The sequence below is a fragment of the Portunus trituberculatus genome, chromosome 6, assembly GCF_017591435.1.
Source record: "Portunus trituberculatus isolate SZX2019 chromosome 6, ASM1759143v1, whole genome shotgun sequence".
In the NCBI taxonomy this organism is placed as follows: Eukaryota; Metazoa; Arthropoda; class Malacostraca; order Decapoda; family Portunidae; genus Portunus; species Portunus trituberculatus.
In genome coordinates, this window is record NC_059260.1 from 1412434 (window position 1) to 1425677 (window position 13244).

A 13244-nucleotide genomic window follows, 5' to 3' on the forward strand; every position below is an offset into this window, starting at 1 on the left:
TATGTGGCACTTTGTCAAAAGCCTTTTGGAAGTCAAGATATATGACATCAACCGCTCTAGTGTTGTCGTACAAATTATATATATCATGGAAAAAGTCAAGTAAATTTGTTAGACATGACCGCTTGTTTCTAAATCCATGTTGTGATTCGTTTATTATGTTGTTACTTTCTAAGAATGCAACAACTTTATCCCTCAAAACTGTCTCCATTAATTTACCTACCACTGAAGTGAGGCTAATTGGTCGATAATTTCTAGTTTGAGACTTGTCACCTTTTTTAAAGATTGGAGTTACGTTAGCGAGTTTCCAGTCATCAGGAACTTTACGAGTGCTAAGTGATTTATTAAAGAGGATAGACAATGGTTTAACAAGTTCTTTCTTTGCCTCTTTTAGTATTCGTGGAGAAATTTTATCGGGACCAGGAGTTTTGTTTGTTTTAACTTTATTTATTGCGCTCAAAATTACATTTTCTTGGATATCGCACGTATTTAAACAGACATTATTGCTGTGATTTGGTGCAGTTGGCTGATTTTCTGAATGAGTTTCTTCAGTGAAGACTGACGCGAAGTAATTGTTTAATTTAATAGCCATTTCAATTTCGTCGTCCGTGTGTTCGCCATTGTCTAGAGCTAGCGGCCCTATTGATGAAGCTATTGCTTTTTTAGTTCTGATATAACTGAAAAACTCTTTAGGATTTGTCTTGCTACGATTGGCGATATGGAGCTCATAATTTTTCTTACTTTCCTTATAAGTTTTTAGCATTGCGTCGCAATTGGTCATGCTCAATCTTGTCTCTTTCATTGTGTGTTGTTTTGTATTTGTGGTAGGCGCGTTTTTTAGCAGAGAGACAGTTTTTTATTTCTGAATTCCACCATTTAGGTTTATAGCTGGTGATTGAGCGCCTATTTCGTAGTGGAATAGAGGATTTTACAGCTCGGTCTAGTTTAAATGTAAATATTTTCCACGCTTCATTTATACAATTTGCACTCGATAATTGGCTCCAATCGCTTTCAGACAGAATTTTTCTGAGTTTTCCAAAATTAGCTCGACGAAAGTCAGGTACTTTTTCTTTACTTACATTTGTGAGCATCTTACTTGTTTTGACATTGAATGTAATCGCCCGGTGGTCACTGGTGCTGAATTCGGAACCAACTTCTACATTAGAAATTATATTTTCATTTGTCGTTAAAATAAGGTCTAAGATATTATCACCTCTTGTTGGATGTTGTACGAGTTGATCAAGACCACTTTCTAAAAGATTATTATACAAATTTTGTCCCGAGTGTGAATTTAAAGGATCGCCCCATCTGTTAACGGCAAGATTAAAATCTCCAACAATTATGGTCTCATTTTCCGAACAAATTTCAGCTATTTGTTCATATAGTTTGTTGTCAGCTTCCTGTAGTTGTCCTGGAGGTCGGTAAATGACACCAATTACTAATTTTCGCGGTTTAGAGTTAAGTTGAACGTATGAGACATCGATATTATTTATCTTTTTGACTGGTTTCCAAAGCGGGCGAAGATCTGATTTGACATATAGGAGTACTCCACCTCCTACTCTGTGCTCTCTTTCACAGTTAAATAAATTGTAGCCCTGTAACGAAAATTCTGCTAAAAGTCTCTGTTTGAAGTGTTAATCCAGGATTCCGTCACGCCGATAATGTCGAAGTCTTCTGTGCTGACAATTTCCTCTAGATCCTGAAATTTGTTTCTTATACTGCGCGCATTAATGTAACAAAATTTTAAGGCATTACGCTCAGATGGGGCAGTTTCGCTTTCATTGTTTATGTCATCCCTGTTGTTGGTGCTTGACTCACGTTTTTTGATTTATGGGCAGTTACCGCTTCATTGAAAAGACGCCCCAGTCTTGCTGAACCAACAGAATTCAGGTGAAGGCCATCTTTCCAAAACAGAATTTTCTGATCGTAGAAGTGGTTCCATAGATTAATGAAATCAACTCCCTCTTCTTTGCAGAGATTGCTGAGACGAGAATTAATGCTGAATGCTTTGTTGTAGAAAGAATTGGCAGCATTAATTCTGGGGAGGATACCAGAGATGATGATATTATTCGATTTTGTTTTGTATTTGTTGATCATCTTACGATATTTTTCAAGAAGGGCCTCTGATCTGGTGCTCTCTATGTCATTTGTCCCGGCGTGTATGAGGAACAATGTGTTTTCGGTTGAATCATTTGTCAGCTCATCAAATGCGCCAGTGATGTCATCGATCCTACCGCCAGGAATGCAGTGTCTTTTTCTGTTTCTGGGGGCTCGCGAGCAAAACTCAACTATTTGGTTTCGGACCAGAGAATCGCCTATTAGTTTGGTGTCCTCGTCATCAATGGTTGGGTCGCTGAGAATTTCGTAACGATTTGATGTAGACAGAGGCAATGGTCGTTTTATTGTGGTTTGCTTGTTTGCACCACGTCTGATAGTGGTGAAGGTAGAGGAGGGTGTAGGAGGAGGAGGAGGAAGATAAGGGAAATGAGAAGTAGGAGGAGGAGGAGGAGGAGGAGGAGGAGGAGGAGGAGGAGGAGGAGGAGGAGGAGGAGGAGGAGGAGGAGGAGGAGGAGGAGGAGGAGGAGGAGGAGGAGGAGGAGGAGGAGGAGGAGGAGGAGGAGGAGGAGGCGACAGGAGTGGAGGTGGCAGGGTGGAGGTCGCAAGGGAAGAAGAGGCAGAGGTAGAGGCACGTGAGGAGGAGGAGGAGGAGGAGGAGGTGACAGGAGTAGAGGTAGCAAGGGAAGAGGAGGCAGAGGTAGAGGCACGTGAGGAGGAGGAGGAGGAGGCGGCAGGGGAGGACAGGGCACGAGAGGAGGGAGAGGCGGAGGAGGGGAAGATGACAGTGGCGATAGAGGAGGAGGTAGAAACGGGGGAGGAAGAGGCGGAGCGAGAGGGAGTGGAGTGGGAGGAGAGTGGAGCAGAGGGAAGGAGTGGGAGAGTGAGGTCAGACTGTGGTACCACGTTATTTTCCAAGAACTGTTGTATGGCTGAAACGGTGTCCTGTATCTTGTTTATGCGAGCTCATCTCCTCCTCCTCCTCCTCCTCCTCCTCCTCCTCCTCCTCCTCCTCCTCCTCCTCCTCCTCCTCCTCCTCCTCCTCCTCCTCCTATTGTCTTCTCTCGTCTTTTTTTTTTTTTCCTTCCGTTTTCTTTACGTCTTATTCTCTCTCTCTCTCTCTCTCTCTCTCTCTCTCTCTCTCTCTCTCTCTCTCTCTCTCTCTCTCTCGTTTATTTATTCATTTTTTCTTTATTTACTTATTTTTATTTTATTTCATTATGATTTATTTGTAGTCTTACTATTGAGAGAGAGAGAGAGAGAGAGAGAGAGAGAGAGAGTCAATTATGTAAAGAATTCACTAAACTAAATTGTATGGTAATTGTATTCAGGTGGTGATGGTGGTGGTAGTAGTAGTAGTAGTAGTAGTAGTAGTAGTAGTAGTAGTAGTAGTAGTAGTAGTAGTAGTTGTTGTTGTTGTTTTAGCAGAAGTAGTAGTAGTAGTTGTAGCAGTAGTAGTAGTAGTGGTAGCAGTAGTAGTTTTGATAGTAGATTCGTAATAGAGTTGGTTGTAGTAATAGTAGTAGTAGTAATAGTTAGTAATGGTAGTTGTAGTAGTAGTAGTAGTAGTTGTTGTTGTTGTTATACTAGTAGTTAGTAGAAGTAGTTGTTGCTGTAATAGTAGTAGTAGTAGTAGTAGTAGTAGTAGTAGTAGTAGTAGTAGTAGTGGTGGTGGTGGTGGTGGTGGTGGTGGTCATCTCAGGTAAACAGACAAGCCAATTTTCTCACCTGTTCACGATATTGACAGGTAAACCTTAAATACAAATTAATTAACTCGTTCCTTAATTGTGTGTGTGTGTGTGTGTGTGTGTGTGTGTGTGTGTGTGTGTGTGTGTGTGTGTGTGTGTGTGTGTGTGTGTGTGTGTGTGTGTGTGTGTGTGTGTGTGAACCTTGGTTGAAATTAGAAGTGAAGGCATTTTATGTAAATTTAGAGACAGGACGGCGCCTCTCTCTCTCTCTCTCTCTCTCTCTCTCTCTCTCTCTCTCTCTCTCTCTCTCTCTCTCTCTCAAACTAAAAAAAATACGAGAAGAAGAAAAACGTGTGAGAGAGAGAGAGAGAGAGAGAGAGAGAGAGAGAGAGAGAGAGAGAGAGAGAGAGAGAGAGAGAGAGAGAGAGAGAGAGGGGGGTCTTTACCTACCTACCACTCCTTCAGGTAACTTCTCAGTAGTAATTATTTTCATTTCAGAAAGGTGAAGGATGCAAATGAGCTGCTGGAGGAAGGTAGGTCTCTCTCTCTCTCTCTCTCTCTCTCTCTCTCTCTCTCTCTCTCTCTCTCTCTCTCTCTCTCTCGTGCCGTTTTAATGTATTTCTTAAATTTATCTTTGTCTCCCATTTTTATTTTTCGTTTTCTTTAAAGTGGTAAATTTTTCTCTAATTTTATGATGCACTAAGTTATTTTTTTAGGTATTTTTACTACTACTACTACTACTACTACTACTACTACTTCCAAGAATACCCTAGACTGAAATGTATAGTAGTAGTAGTAGTAGTAGTAGTAGTAGTAGTAGTAGTAGAAGGAAAACGTGAGAAATAGAGGAGATGAGAGGGAAAAGAAGAGAAATGAAGCGAGAGAAGAGAAAGAGGAGGAGGAGGAAAGGATGAAAAAAAATGAAGGAAGGAATGAAGAAAGAAGAGGATAAGATCTTTTTTTTTTTACTCATTTGTTAAAGAAAATAATGAATAACGGCAAAAAAAAAACTCTTTAAATTACCTAAAAACTCAAATTCGTGATGGTCGCAGGAGAGAGAGAGAGAGAGAGAGAGAGAGAGAAACGAATAGAGAAATTAAAGAAAAAGGAAAAGAAAATGTGAATAGAGATGCAAATGTAAGGAATAATCTCTCTCTCTCTCTCTCTCTCTCTCTCTCTAGGTCACAAGAGGAGGAGGAGGAAGACACGGAGGTAAACAAACCAGCATGGCGGAGGGTGAGAAGGATACCACCACATTTAAGGACTTGGTGAGTGGTTATTACACCCTCCACACTCACCACACTGACACCACACCTGCAGGGACCCTTAATCTACCACCTGGCACTAGAAAATATTGGATAATTGTGGTAGTTTTGTGGTTAATTGTGGTTTAATGAACGTTTGTTGAGATGTTTGGATCATATTAATGTTTTTTAGCCTTTAAATTCGTTTTTTCTGTTTTTTTTTAGGAGTGTTTATCGATGTTTTCTTCCTATTGGTGTATGATGGATGGCACTGTCCTAATATACACATCCCTGGGTTGATTTATGGCACTGTCTTAATATAGCTATCCCTACAGCTTTTATCGTCTTCCAGCTCCCTCTTCGTAGTTTTTTTCCACTCAGCTGATTTAACGAATGGGGAATAGGAGGAAAAGGGGATGGAAATATGATGATGAATAAGGGCATAGGAGGAAATGGTTAATAAATTAGTGGATAGAGAGAAAAGTGTGAATTTGTGACCAGTGTTATGGTATTTTCCTCCTATTCTTTTATTCACTATCCTCTCCTTCTATTTCCTTATCCATTCTTTCCTGTTTCTGTTTTAATATGATTTATTTCTTATTCCCCTTATTTGTTATGTCTTGTTTTAGTCCCATTTCCTCCATTTATCTCTTTCTCTCTCTCGTCTTATTCCCATTTCCTCCATTTATCTCTTTCTCTCATCATTCCCAGTTCCTCTATTTATTATCCCTTTTTCTCCCTCCTTCCGTCATCGACCAATAGCGTCGCTTCACACATGTGGCATCGAATAGGGAAACAAGGAAGGATCGTAGGACATTGCCAGGAAAAGGTTAGGATAGGATGCACACCTGATAGGACACCTTAATCCTATCCTTCCTAAATATCCTAACATAGTCCTTCCCTCGGCATCGTAGGACATTGCCAGGAAAAGGTTAGGATAGGATGCACACAACTGATAGGACACCTTAATCCTATCCTTCCTAGATATCCTAACAGAGTCCTTCCGTCGGCAGGGTGTGGTGGAGGAGCTGTGTGTGGCGTGTGAGCGGCTCGGGTGGAAGACGCCCTCTGCCATCCAGCGCGAGGCTATACCACTGGCACTGCAGGGTAAGAGAGAGAGAGAGAGTGTGAGAAAAAAAAGAGAGAGAGCAGTGAGAGAGAATGAGAAAAAGAAAGTGACATTATGAGAAAAAGAGAGAGAGAGAAAAAGGAAGAGACTGTATGAGAAAAAGAGAGAGTATAAGAAAGAGAGACCAGAGAGAGAGAGAGAGAGAGAGAGAGAGAGACAGTATGAGAAAAAAAGAGTAAAAAAAAGAGAGAGAGAGAGAGAGAGAGAGAGAGAAAGAAAGAAAGAAAGAAAGAGAGACAGTATGAGAAAAAGAGAGAGAGAGAGAAAGGAGGGGGACTGTAAAAGAAAAAGAGAGAGAGAGAGAGAATTTTCTTTACATTTCCATCTTTATTCTTTATGCAGAGAGAGAGAGAGAGAGAGAGATTTTCCTTACATTTCCATCTCTATTGACACATTTTCTTTCATTTTCTTCTATTTTCTTCTTTATTCCCTTTTACTTCCCCTCTCTCTCTCTCTCTCTCTCTCTCTCTCTCTCTCTCTCTCTCTCTCTCTCTCTCTCTCACGCATTTCCTTATCCAAAAAACCAACAAACACACAAACAAACGCACTAATCGACACTCGTACTTACAGACAAGGATGTGATTGGCCTGGCGGAGACTGGTTCAGGGAAGACTGGTGCGTTTGGTCTGCCGCTGCTGCAGGCGCTGATTGCCCGACCCCAGAGGCTGTTTGGATTGGTGTTGACGCCTACCAGAGAGTTGGCATACCAGATTAAGGAGCAGTTTGATGCCTTGGGTGTGTGGAGGATGTTTGGGGGTGTTTTGTGGTGTTTAGAGGCGTGGAAGAATGTTTGGGAATGTTTTGTGGTGTTTAAAGGGTGTTTTGGGGATGTTGGTGGTGTTTGGGAGTGTTTTGTGGTGTTTAGAGACAGAAGAATGCTTGGGAATGTTGTGTGGTGTTTAAGGGATGTTTGATGGTGTTTGGGAGTATTTTATGGTGTTTAAGAGGTTTTGGGGGGTTTGGTGGTGTTTAGGAGTGTTTTGTGGTGTTTAGAGGTGTTTTAGAGTGTTTAAGGGGTGTAGAAGAGGGTTTTGTGATATTTGAAAGCATTTTTTTTAAAGATGTGTGGTGTTTTGTGTGTGTGGAAGAGTGTTTGGTGGTGTTTAAGAGTGTGTCAGGGTGTTCTGGTGGTGTTGTGTGGTATATAAGGGTGTTGGGTGGTGTGGAAAGGTGTTTGATAGAGTTTTCTGTGGTGTTTGAGTGGTCTGCGTGTGTGTATGTGTGTGTTTACTTTGATTTAATATACACCACAGCACAGACATGCTAACACCCCTCCTCCCCAGGCCGTGCGGTGGGGGTGACGTGCGTGGTGGTGGTGGGAGGCATGGACATCACACAGCAGGCGGTGGAGCTGGCCAAGCGTCCGCACCTCATCGTGGCCACCCCGGGCCGCCTCGTGGACCACCTGCAGAAGACTAAGGGGTTTAACCTGAAGGCACTCAAGTATCTGGTGCGTTCTTGGGGGTGTTTGGGGGGTAGTTGGAGGTTTATGGGGATGTCATTTCCCCTCTATCCCCCTCATTTCCCCTCATTTTCCCCTCATCCCCCCGGCAGGTGATGGACGAGGCAGATCGCATCCTGAACCTGGACTTCGAGGAGGAGGTGGACAAGATACTGAAGGAACTGCCCAGGGAGAGGAGGACCATGCTCTTCTCTGCCACCATGACCAGCAAGGTGCCCCCCAGAACAGTGCCACCCCTTAACAGTGCCACACCCCTTCATAGTGGTACCCCTTAACAGTGCCACACCCCTTCATAGTGGTACCCCTTAGCAGTGCCACACCCCTTCATAGTGGTACCCCTTAACAGTGCCACACCTTCAGTGGTCCCCTTAACAGTGCTTCATAGTTTATTTACCTCTCTTAATAGTGTCATCCCCTTAACTGCTTTTTTATTTATTTATTTATTTTTCCATACCCTCCCTCTCCCCTCTCCCTCCCTCCCTCCCTCCTCTCCTAATAGTTCTATGCTCACCTGCCCCTCCCAACCTCTCCCTTCTCCCCTCCCTCTTCCCTCCCTTTCCCTCCCTCCCTCTCCCTAACAATTTTTATACTAACCTATCCCTCTATACCCCTCCCCTCTCCCCTCTCCCTTAATAAATCTACACTCACCTGCCCCCACCCCTCCCTAATAATTGAATACTTCCCCTCCCCCCAGGTGAACAAGCTGCAGCGGGCCCACCTGAAGGATCCGGTGAAGGTGGAGGTGTCGTCCAAGTACCAGACGGTCTCCAAACTGAAGCAGTACATGTTGTTTGTACCATGCAAACACAAGGTGAGGGTTTGTTTGTCCTTGTTTGTCTTGTTTGTCCTGTTTGCTGCCTTGTTTGTCCTTGTTTGTCTTGTTTGTCCTTGTTTGTATTGTTTGTCTTGTTTGTCCTGTTTGCTGCCTTGTTTGTCTTGTTTGTCCTTGTTTGCTGTCTTGTTTGTCCTGTTTGATCTTGTTTGTCCTTGTTTGTTTGTCCTGTGAGTTTTGTTTGTCCTGTTTGCAAGTCCTTGTTTTCCTGTTTGTCTTGTTTGTCCTTGTTTGTTTTTTTGAGTTTTTTCTGTTGAGTTTTTTTTTTTCTTTGTTTACTGTTTGTTTGGTTGTTGTTTTGATGAGGTGAGGGTTTGTTTGTTTGTTTGTTTGTTTTGGTGAGGGGGTTGATTTAATTATTTGTTGATTTCTTTTTATTGTTTGTTTGTTTGATAGTATAGTTTGTTTACTACCACCATCTGACCTAACTTTACCTATACTCTCTCTCTCTCTCTCTCTCTCTCTCTCTCTCTCTCTCTCTCTCTCTCTCTCTCTCTCTCCCTTCTCCTCTCCTCTTCCCTTCCCTTCTCTTCCCTTCCTAATCACCCACCACCACCACCACCACCAACCTACACCACCACACCACCACCACCACCACTGCACCACCAGCACTACCACTAATCCACACCACAGCACCACTACCACCACCACTAACCTACACAACACCACCACCACCACTAATCCACAGCACACCTCCTCCGCAGCACCTGTACCTGGTCCACATTCTGAACGAGATAGGGAACAAAGCGGTGATCATCTTCTGTGCCACCCAGCTGTCCACGCTCCGCACCGCACTCATGCTCAGAAACCTCGGCTTCACCGCCATCCCTCTCTACGGCAAGATGACGCAGAACAAGAGACTCGGCGCCCTTAGCAAGTTCAAGGCCAAGGAAAGGTCGATCTTGTTGGCCACTGATGTTGCTTCCAGGTGTGTGTGTGTGTGTGTGTTTTTTTTTTTTTTTTTTTTTATCAGCTGTTATTGTTCCTTCTTTTTTCCCCTCTTTCTCCCCATTATTTCCTGTCATTTTCCTCTTTTTTTTTACTGTTATTCCCCCTCATTTCCATCTCTCCCCTCTTTTCCCTCACTGCCACTCATATCCCCTATTTTTTCCCCTCACCACCCCTTGTATCCTCTTTTTCCCCTCACCACCCCTTCATTTCCCCTCTTTTCCCATCACCACCCCTCTTTTTCCCCTCACCACCCCTTGTATCCTCTTTTTCCCCTCACCACCCCTCATTTCCCCTCTTTTTTTTCCTCTCACCACCCCTTGTATCCTCTTTTTCCCCTCACCACCCCTCATTTCCCCCACAGAGGCCTGGACATCCCTGCGGTGGACTACGTGATAAATTTTGACGTTCCGATGCACAGCAAGAACTACATTCACAGGGTTGGCCGCACTGCTCGGGCCGGCAAGGCGGGGGTGGCCATCACACTGGTGTCCCAGGTGGGTGGTGGTGGTGGTGGTGGTGGTGATTGTGGTGTATTTTTTGTTAGGCTCTCTCTCTCTGTCTCTCTGTCTGTCTTTTCTTTTTTTTTTTTTTTCTTTCTTACTTGTTGAGAAGTTACAAATAGAAGCTGAGAAAGGTTTACCTGTCTTGAGAGAGAGAGAGAGAGAGAGAGAGAGAGAGAGAGAGAGAGAGAGACTGACTATTTTAACTCGTAAGATTGGAGGGAACATTGAAGAAAAGAGAGATTTAACATGAGAGAGAGAGAGAGAGAGAGAGACAGACAGACAGACAGAAAAAAATAAATAAATAAATAAACAAACTTCCTTGAACAACAAAACTAGATCCACTTCACAAACAACACCCCTACACCCACCCTCCCATTTCTACCTCCCTTCCCCCACTGACCCCTGCCCCCTCCCCCCCTTTCAGTACGAGGTGGAGGTGTACCAGCGCATTGAGGAGCTGCTCAACACCCGCCTGGAGGTGTACCCGGCTGTCAAGGAGGAGGTGATGGTGCTGGAGGAGAGAGTGGCCGAGGCAGAGAGATTCGCTAAGCTTGTGAGTGTTTTGTGTGTGTGTGTGTGTGTGTGTTTTCACCTCACACCCCTCTTCCCTCTCACTTCTCCCCTCACATCTCTCTCCTATCTCCCCACTCTCACCTTTCCCCTCCCACCATCTCCCCTCTCATTTCTCCCCTCTTCCACCCCTGCAGGAGATGGCCAGGCTGGACGAGAAGGGGGGGAGGAGAGGGAAGAAGAGGGGACCTGATGATGATGATGAAGAGGAGAGCCTGGGAATAAGGAACCGCATTAAGAACAAGAACAACAAAAACAACAACAAAAAGAAGTTTAAAGGGAGGAAATAATGATAAAGGGGAATAAGGAAGAGGAGATAATTATTTGTTTATTTATTTATTTTTTTCTGGTTCTTTGGTCCAATAAAGTTTTAATGATGAGTTTTCAAAGATTTGTTTTTTTTTTTTCTCTCTCTCTCTCTCTCTCTCTCTCTCTCTCTCTCTCTCTCTCTCTCTCTCTCTCTCTAACCCCTTCTGTACTGGGACACATTTTACCTTGAGATTTGTGTACTATTAGACCATTTTATTGACATTAGCAAGGGTCTATGGAGGTCAGAAGGTTAATGGCCACAGTCTTCACTATTTTAACCCCCTACATGAGTTTCTGAAGCTGTATAGTCACCAGGATGAATATGGAAATGTGTCATGGTGCTTAAGGGGTTAATGGCTATTGGTGAAGTGGCTAGTTATTCAATAGTGTTCTGAATTGAAAGACAGTTTAGGGAAGTTTTGTTTGTGTTGTGAAGTTATGGAAAATTTTGTTCAGGTTTCAGTTTAAGTTTAGAAAAAAGTTTAATGATTTGTTTCTTGAAGTTAAGGAAAGTTTTGTTAAGTTTTCAGTTCAATTTTTGGCAAGCTTTAGTTAAGTTTGAAAAGCTTAATAGTTCTCAAAGTGTTTCACGCAAGTGGATGTATGTACACCATAAAATTGTGTGTGTGAACCCTCTCCACGCTCGGACCTCAAACAAAACGGACTGAACGTCGCAGGAGTAATTTTGCGACGCTCAGTCAGCAACGCAGTCCCCGCGCCGCTCAGACCTAGAACCGCAAGGTCATTAATGTCAGGTAAGTCCTCAGCCTTCCCAGGGGATCAAGGGTGGAGTAACTGACACTTGCTAAGCAGGCAATTTGTCCTGACCTCAGTTGCCAAGGCATGTGACGGTCGATGGGTCAAGTCACCGAGTCACCGGGGCCAGCACAACAGTTCTTACCAGACCCTCACACAGGACGGGTCGAGACCTGAGAATGGAGACAGTTTAGGCCAGGCCAGCCAGGGGGCACGAGTGTTATTGCTTCTCCTCATGGTGTTCCTCACTCCAAGATACATCTACTACGTACTCTTCTGTTTATATTTAAGATGCTACATAGATTTATTTTTTGTTTCCACACTTACGTTATGCTATGGGCGTGATGGTGCACGTGTGGACTGGTGTGGTGTGGGCGTAAGGAGTGATACCTCACCTCGGATCAAAGCAGCCACTAATGTGCATGAAGGTTCTCTATCTCGAGTTGTTGAGAGCTTCGCTAACACTCCACGGGTGAGCGGAAGTTAAGATGTTTGTCACTGGTGGCACTGCATGGTGGACGTAGGGACTGGTGTGGCATTGCATGGTGGACGTAGGGACTGGTGTGGCACTGCATGGTGGACGTAGGGACTGGTGTGGCACTGCATGTCATCCTCAGTCTCATCTAAAGAAAGATGCTGAAGTGACAGTCGGGCTTCCTGTGACGCAAGCCAGCGTGGAAAGGACTTTCTCGGGTTTGCGCTTCATAATGGATGAGCGACGTCTTATTAATAAGTCTCAAGGCAGACATAATTGATGCAATAATGTTAAGTGGTGCGTTGCAACACATGATATGTCTGTGAATAGGTGTAATTGTATTTCTAAAGTAATACTTTTCATAGTTTAGTGATATTCATAGTATATTGAATGCCATCAAATATAACATGGAAATTAAATAGTATACACTGTAGACACCATAATGGTATGTACTGTACAGTGTATACACATTATGTGTATGATTTACAATGTCCATGTATACGATATTCTAGCGTACCAGTACGGTACGAGTGTGATTTACTGGTACGGTACTAAATTACGGTACTGTATTTTTCTTATATATATATATATATATATATATATATATATATATATATATATATATATATATATATATATATATATATATATAAATATATATTTTTTAGGGTACGAATTACGATAAATGACTCGTACCGTACAGTACTATTATACATGCCTTGATCACTGGACAGCCATGCGGTCATTGGGTCTTGGTCTGGGCGACATTCATTTGTAAATTAATTATCGTATATTACAAGTATAGGGACGATTTGGGTACAAAATAAAAAAAAGTCACTATTACTCTTTCATACCACTTACATTGCTGAGTAAAGAGGAATAAGAGAATAATTGAGGTTGATGAACCGTTCCCAGGAAAACAATAATAAATGTGTTAGTGGATGAAATATAAGAATTGAGAGGTGTGAAAGCTTTTGGATATATTTTCCTTGTCCTTTTTCTTATTCCATTCATGAGACAACAATAAAATAAAATAAAATAAAATCAAGCCACGTGTATAGGTCGACATGGCAACTCGCACTCTCCTTCTCCCCCCTTCCCTCTCTCCCTCTCTGATAGTGTATATTTCCACTACCCTTTTTTTTTTATACAATTCATGAGTTACCAGCAAAATAAAATAAAAAATTGAATAAAACAAAGCCATGTATTAACCAACATGGCAACTCAACCCCTCCTCCCTGTCCCTCACTCTCTCTCTCTCCCTCTCCCACCA

General features: G+C 43.0%; 1 protein-coding gene across 2 annotated transcripts; it reads left to right on the forward strand.

Annotated features, from left to right (window-relative positions):
* The first annotated feature begins 4238 nt into the window (after positions 1-4238).
* LOC123517559 (probable ATP-dependent RNA helicase DDX47) lies at positions 4239-10820 on the forward strand. 2 transcript variants are annotated; one of them, XM_045277785.1, is made up of 11 exons: positions 4239-4273; positions 4922-5008; positions 5998-6091; positions 6684-6848; positions 7397-7563; positions 7668-7787; positions 8270-8386; positions 9112-9335; positions 9720-9852; positions 10286-10414; positions 10569-10820. In XM_045277785.1, exons 1-11 carry the CDS (start codon positions 4250-4252, stop codon positions 10719-10721), a joined length of 1413 nt encoding a protein of 470 aa, XP_045133720.1. In that variant the 5' UTR covers positions 4239-4249; the 3' UTR covers positions 10722-10820. The 2 variants fall into 2 exon arrangements, with proteins under 2 accessions (XP_045133720.1, XP_045133730.1); XM_045277795.1 differs by lacking the exon at positions 4239-4273 and having other exon boundaries at positions 4904-5008.
* The last annotated feature ends 2424 nt before the right edge of the window (positions 10821-13244 follow it).

Excerpts from the sequence above, each read along its gene's own strand:
- LOC123517559 (XM_045277785.1), top strand. The coding sequence starts at position 4,250 with ATGCAAATGAGCTGCTGGAGGAAG. Across the intron at positions 4,274-4,921 it reads AAATGAGCTGCTGGAGGAAG|GTCACAAGAGGAGGAGGAGG; the intron begins GTAGGTCTCTCT and ends CTCTCTCTCTAG. Across the intron at positions 6,092-6,683 it reads TATACCACTGGCACTGCAGG|ACAAGGATGTGATTGGCCTG; the intron begins GTAAGAGAGAGA and ends TCGTACTTACAG.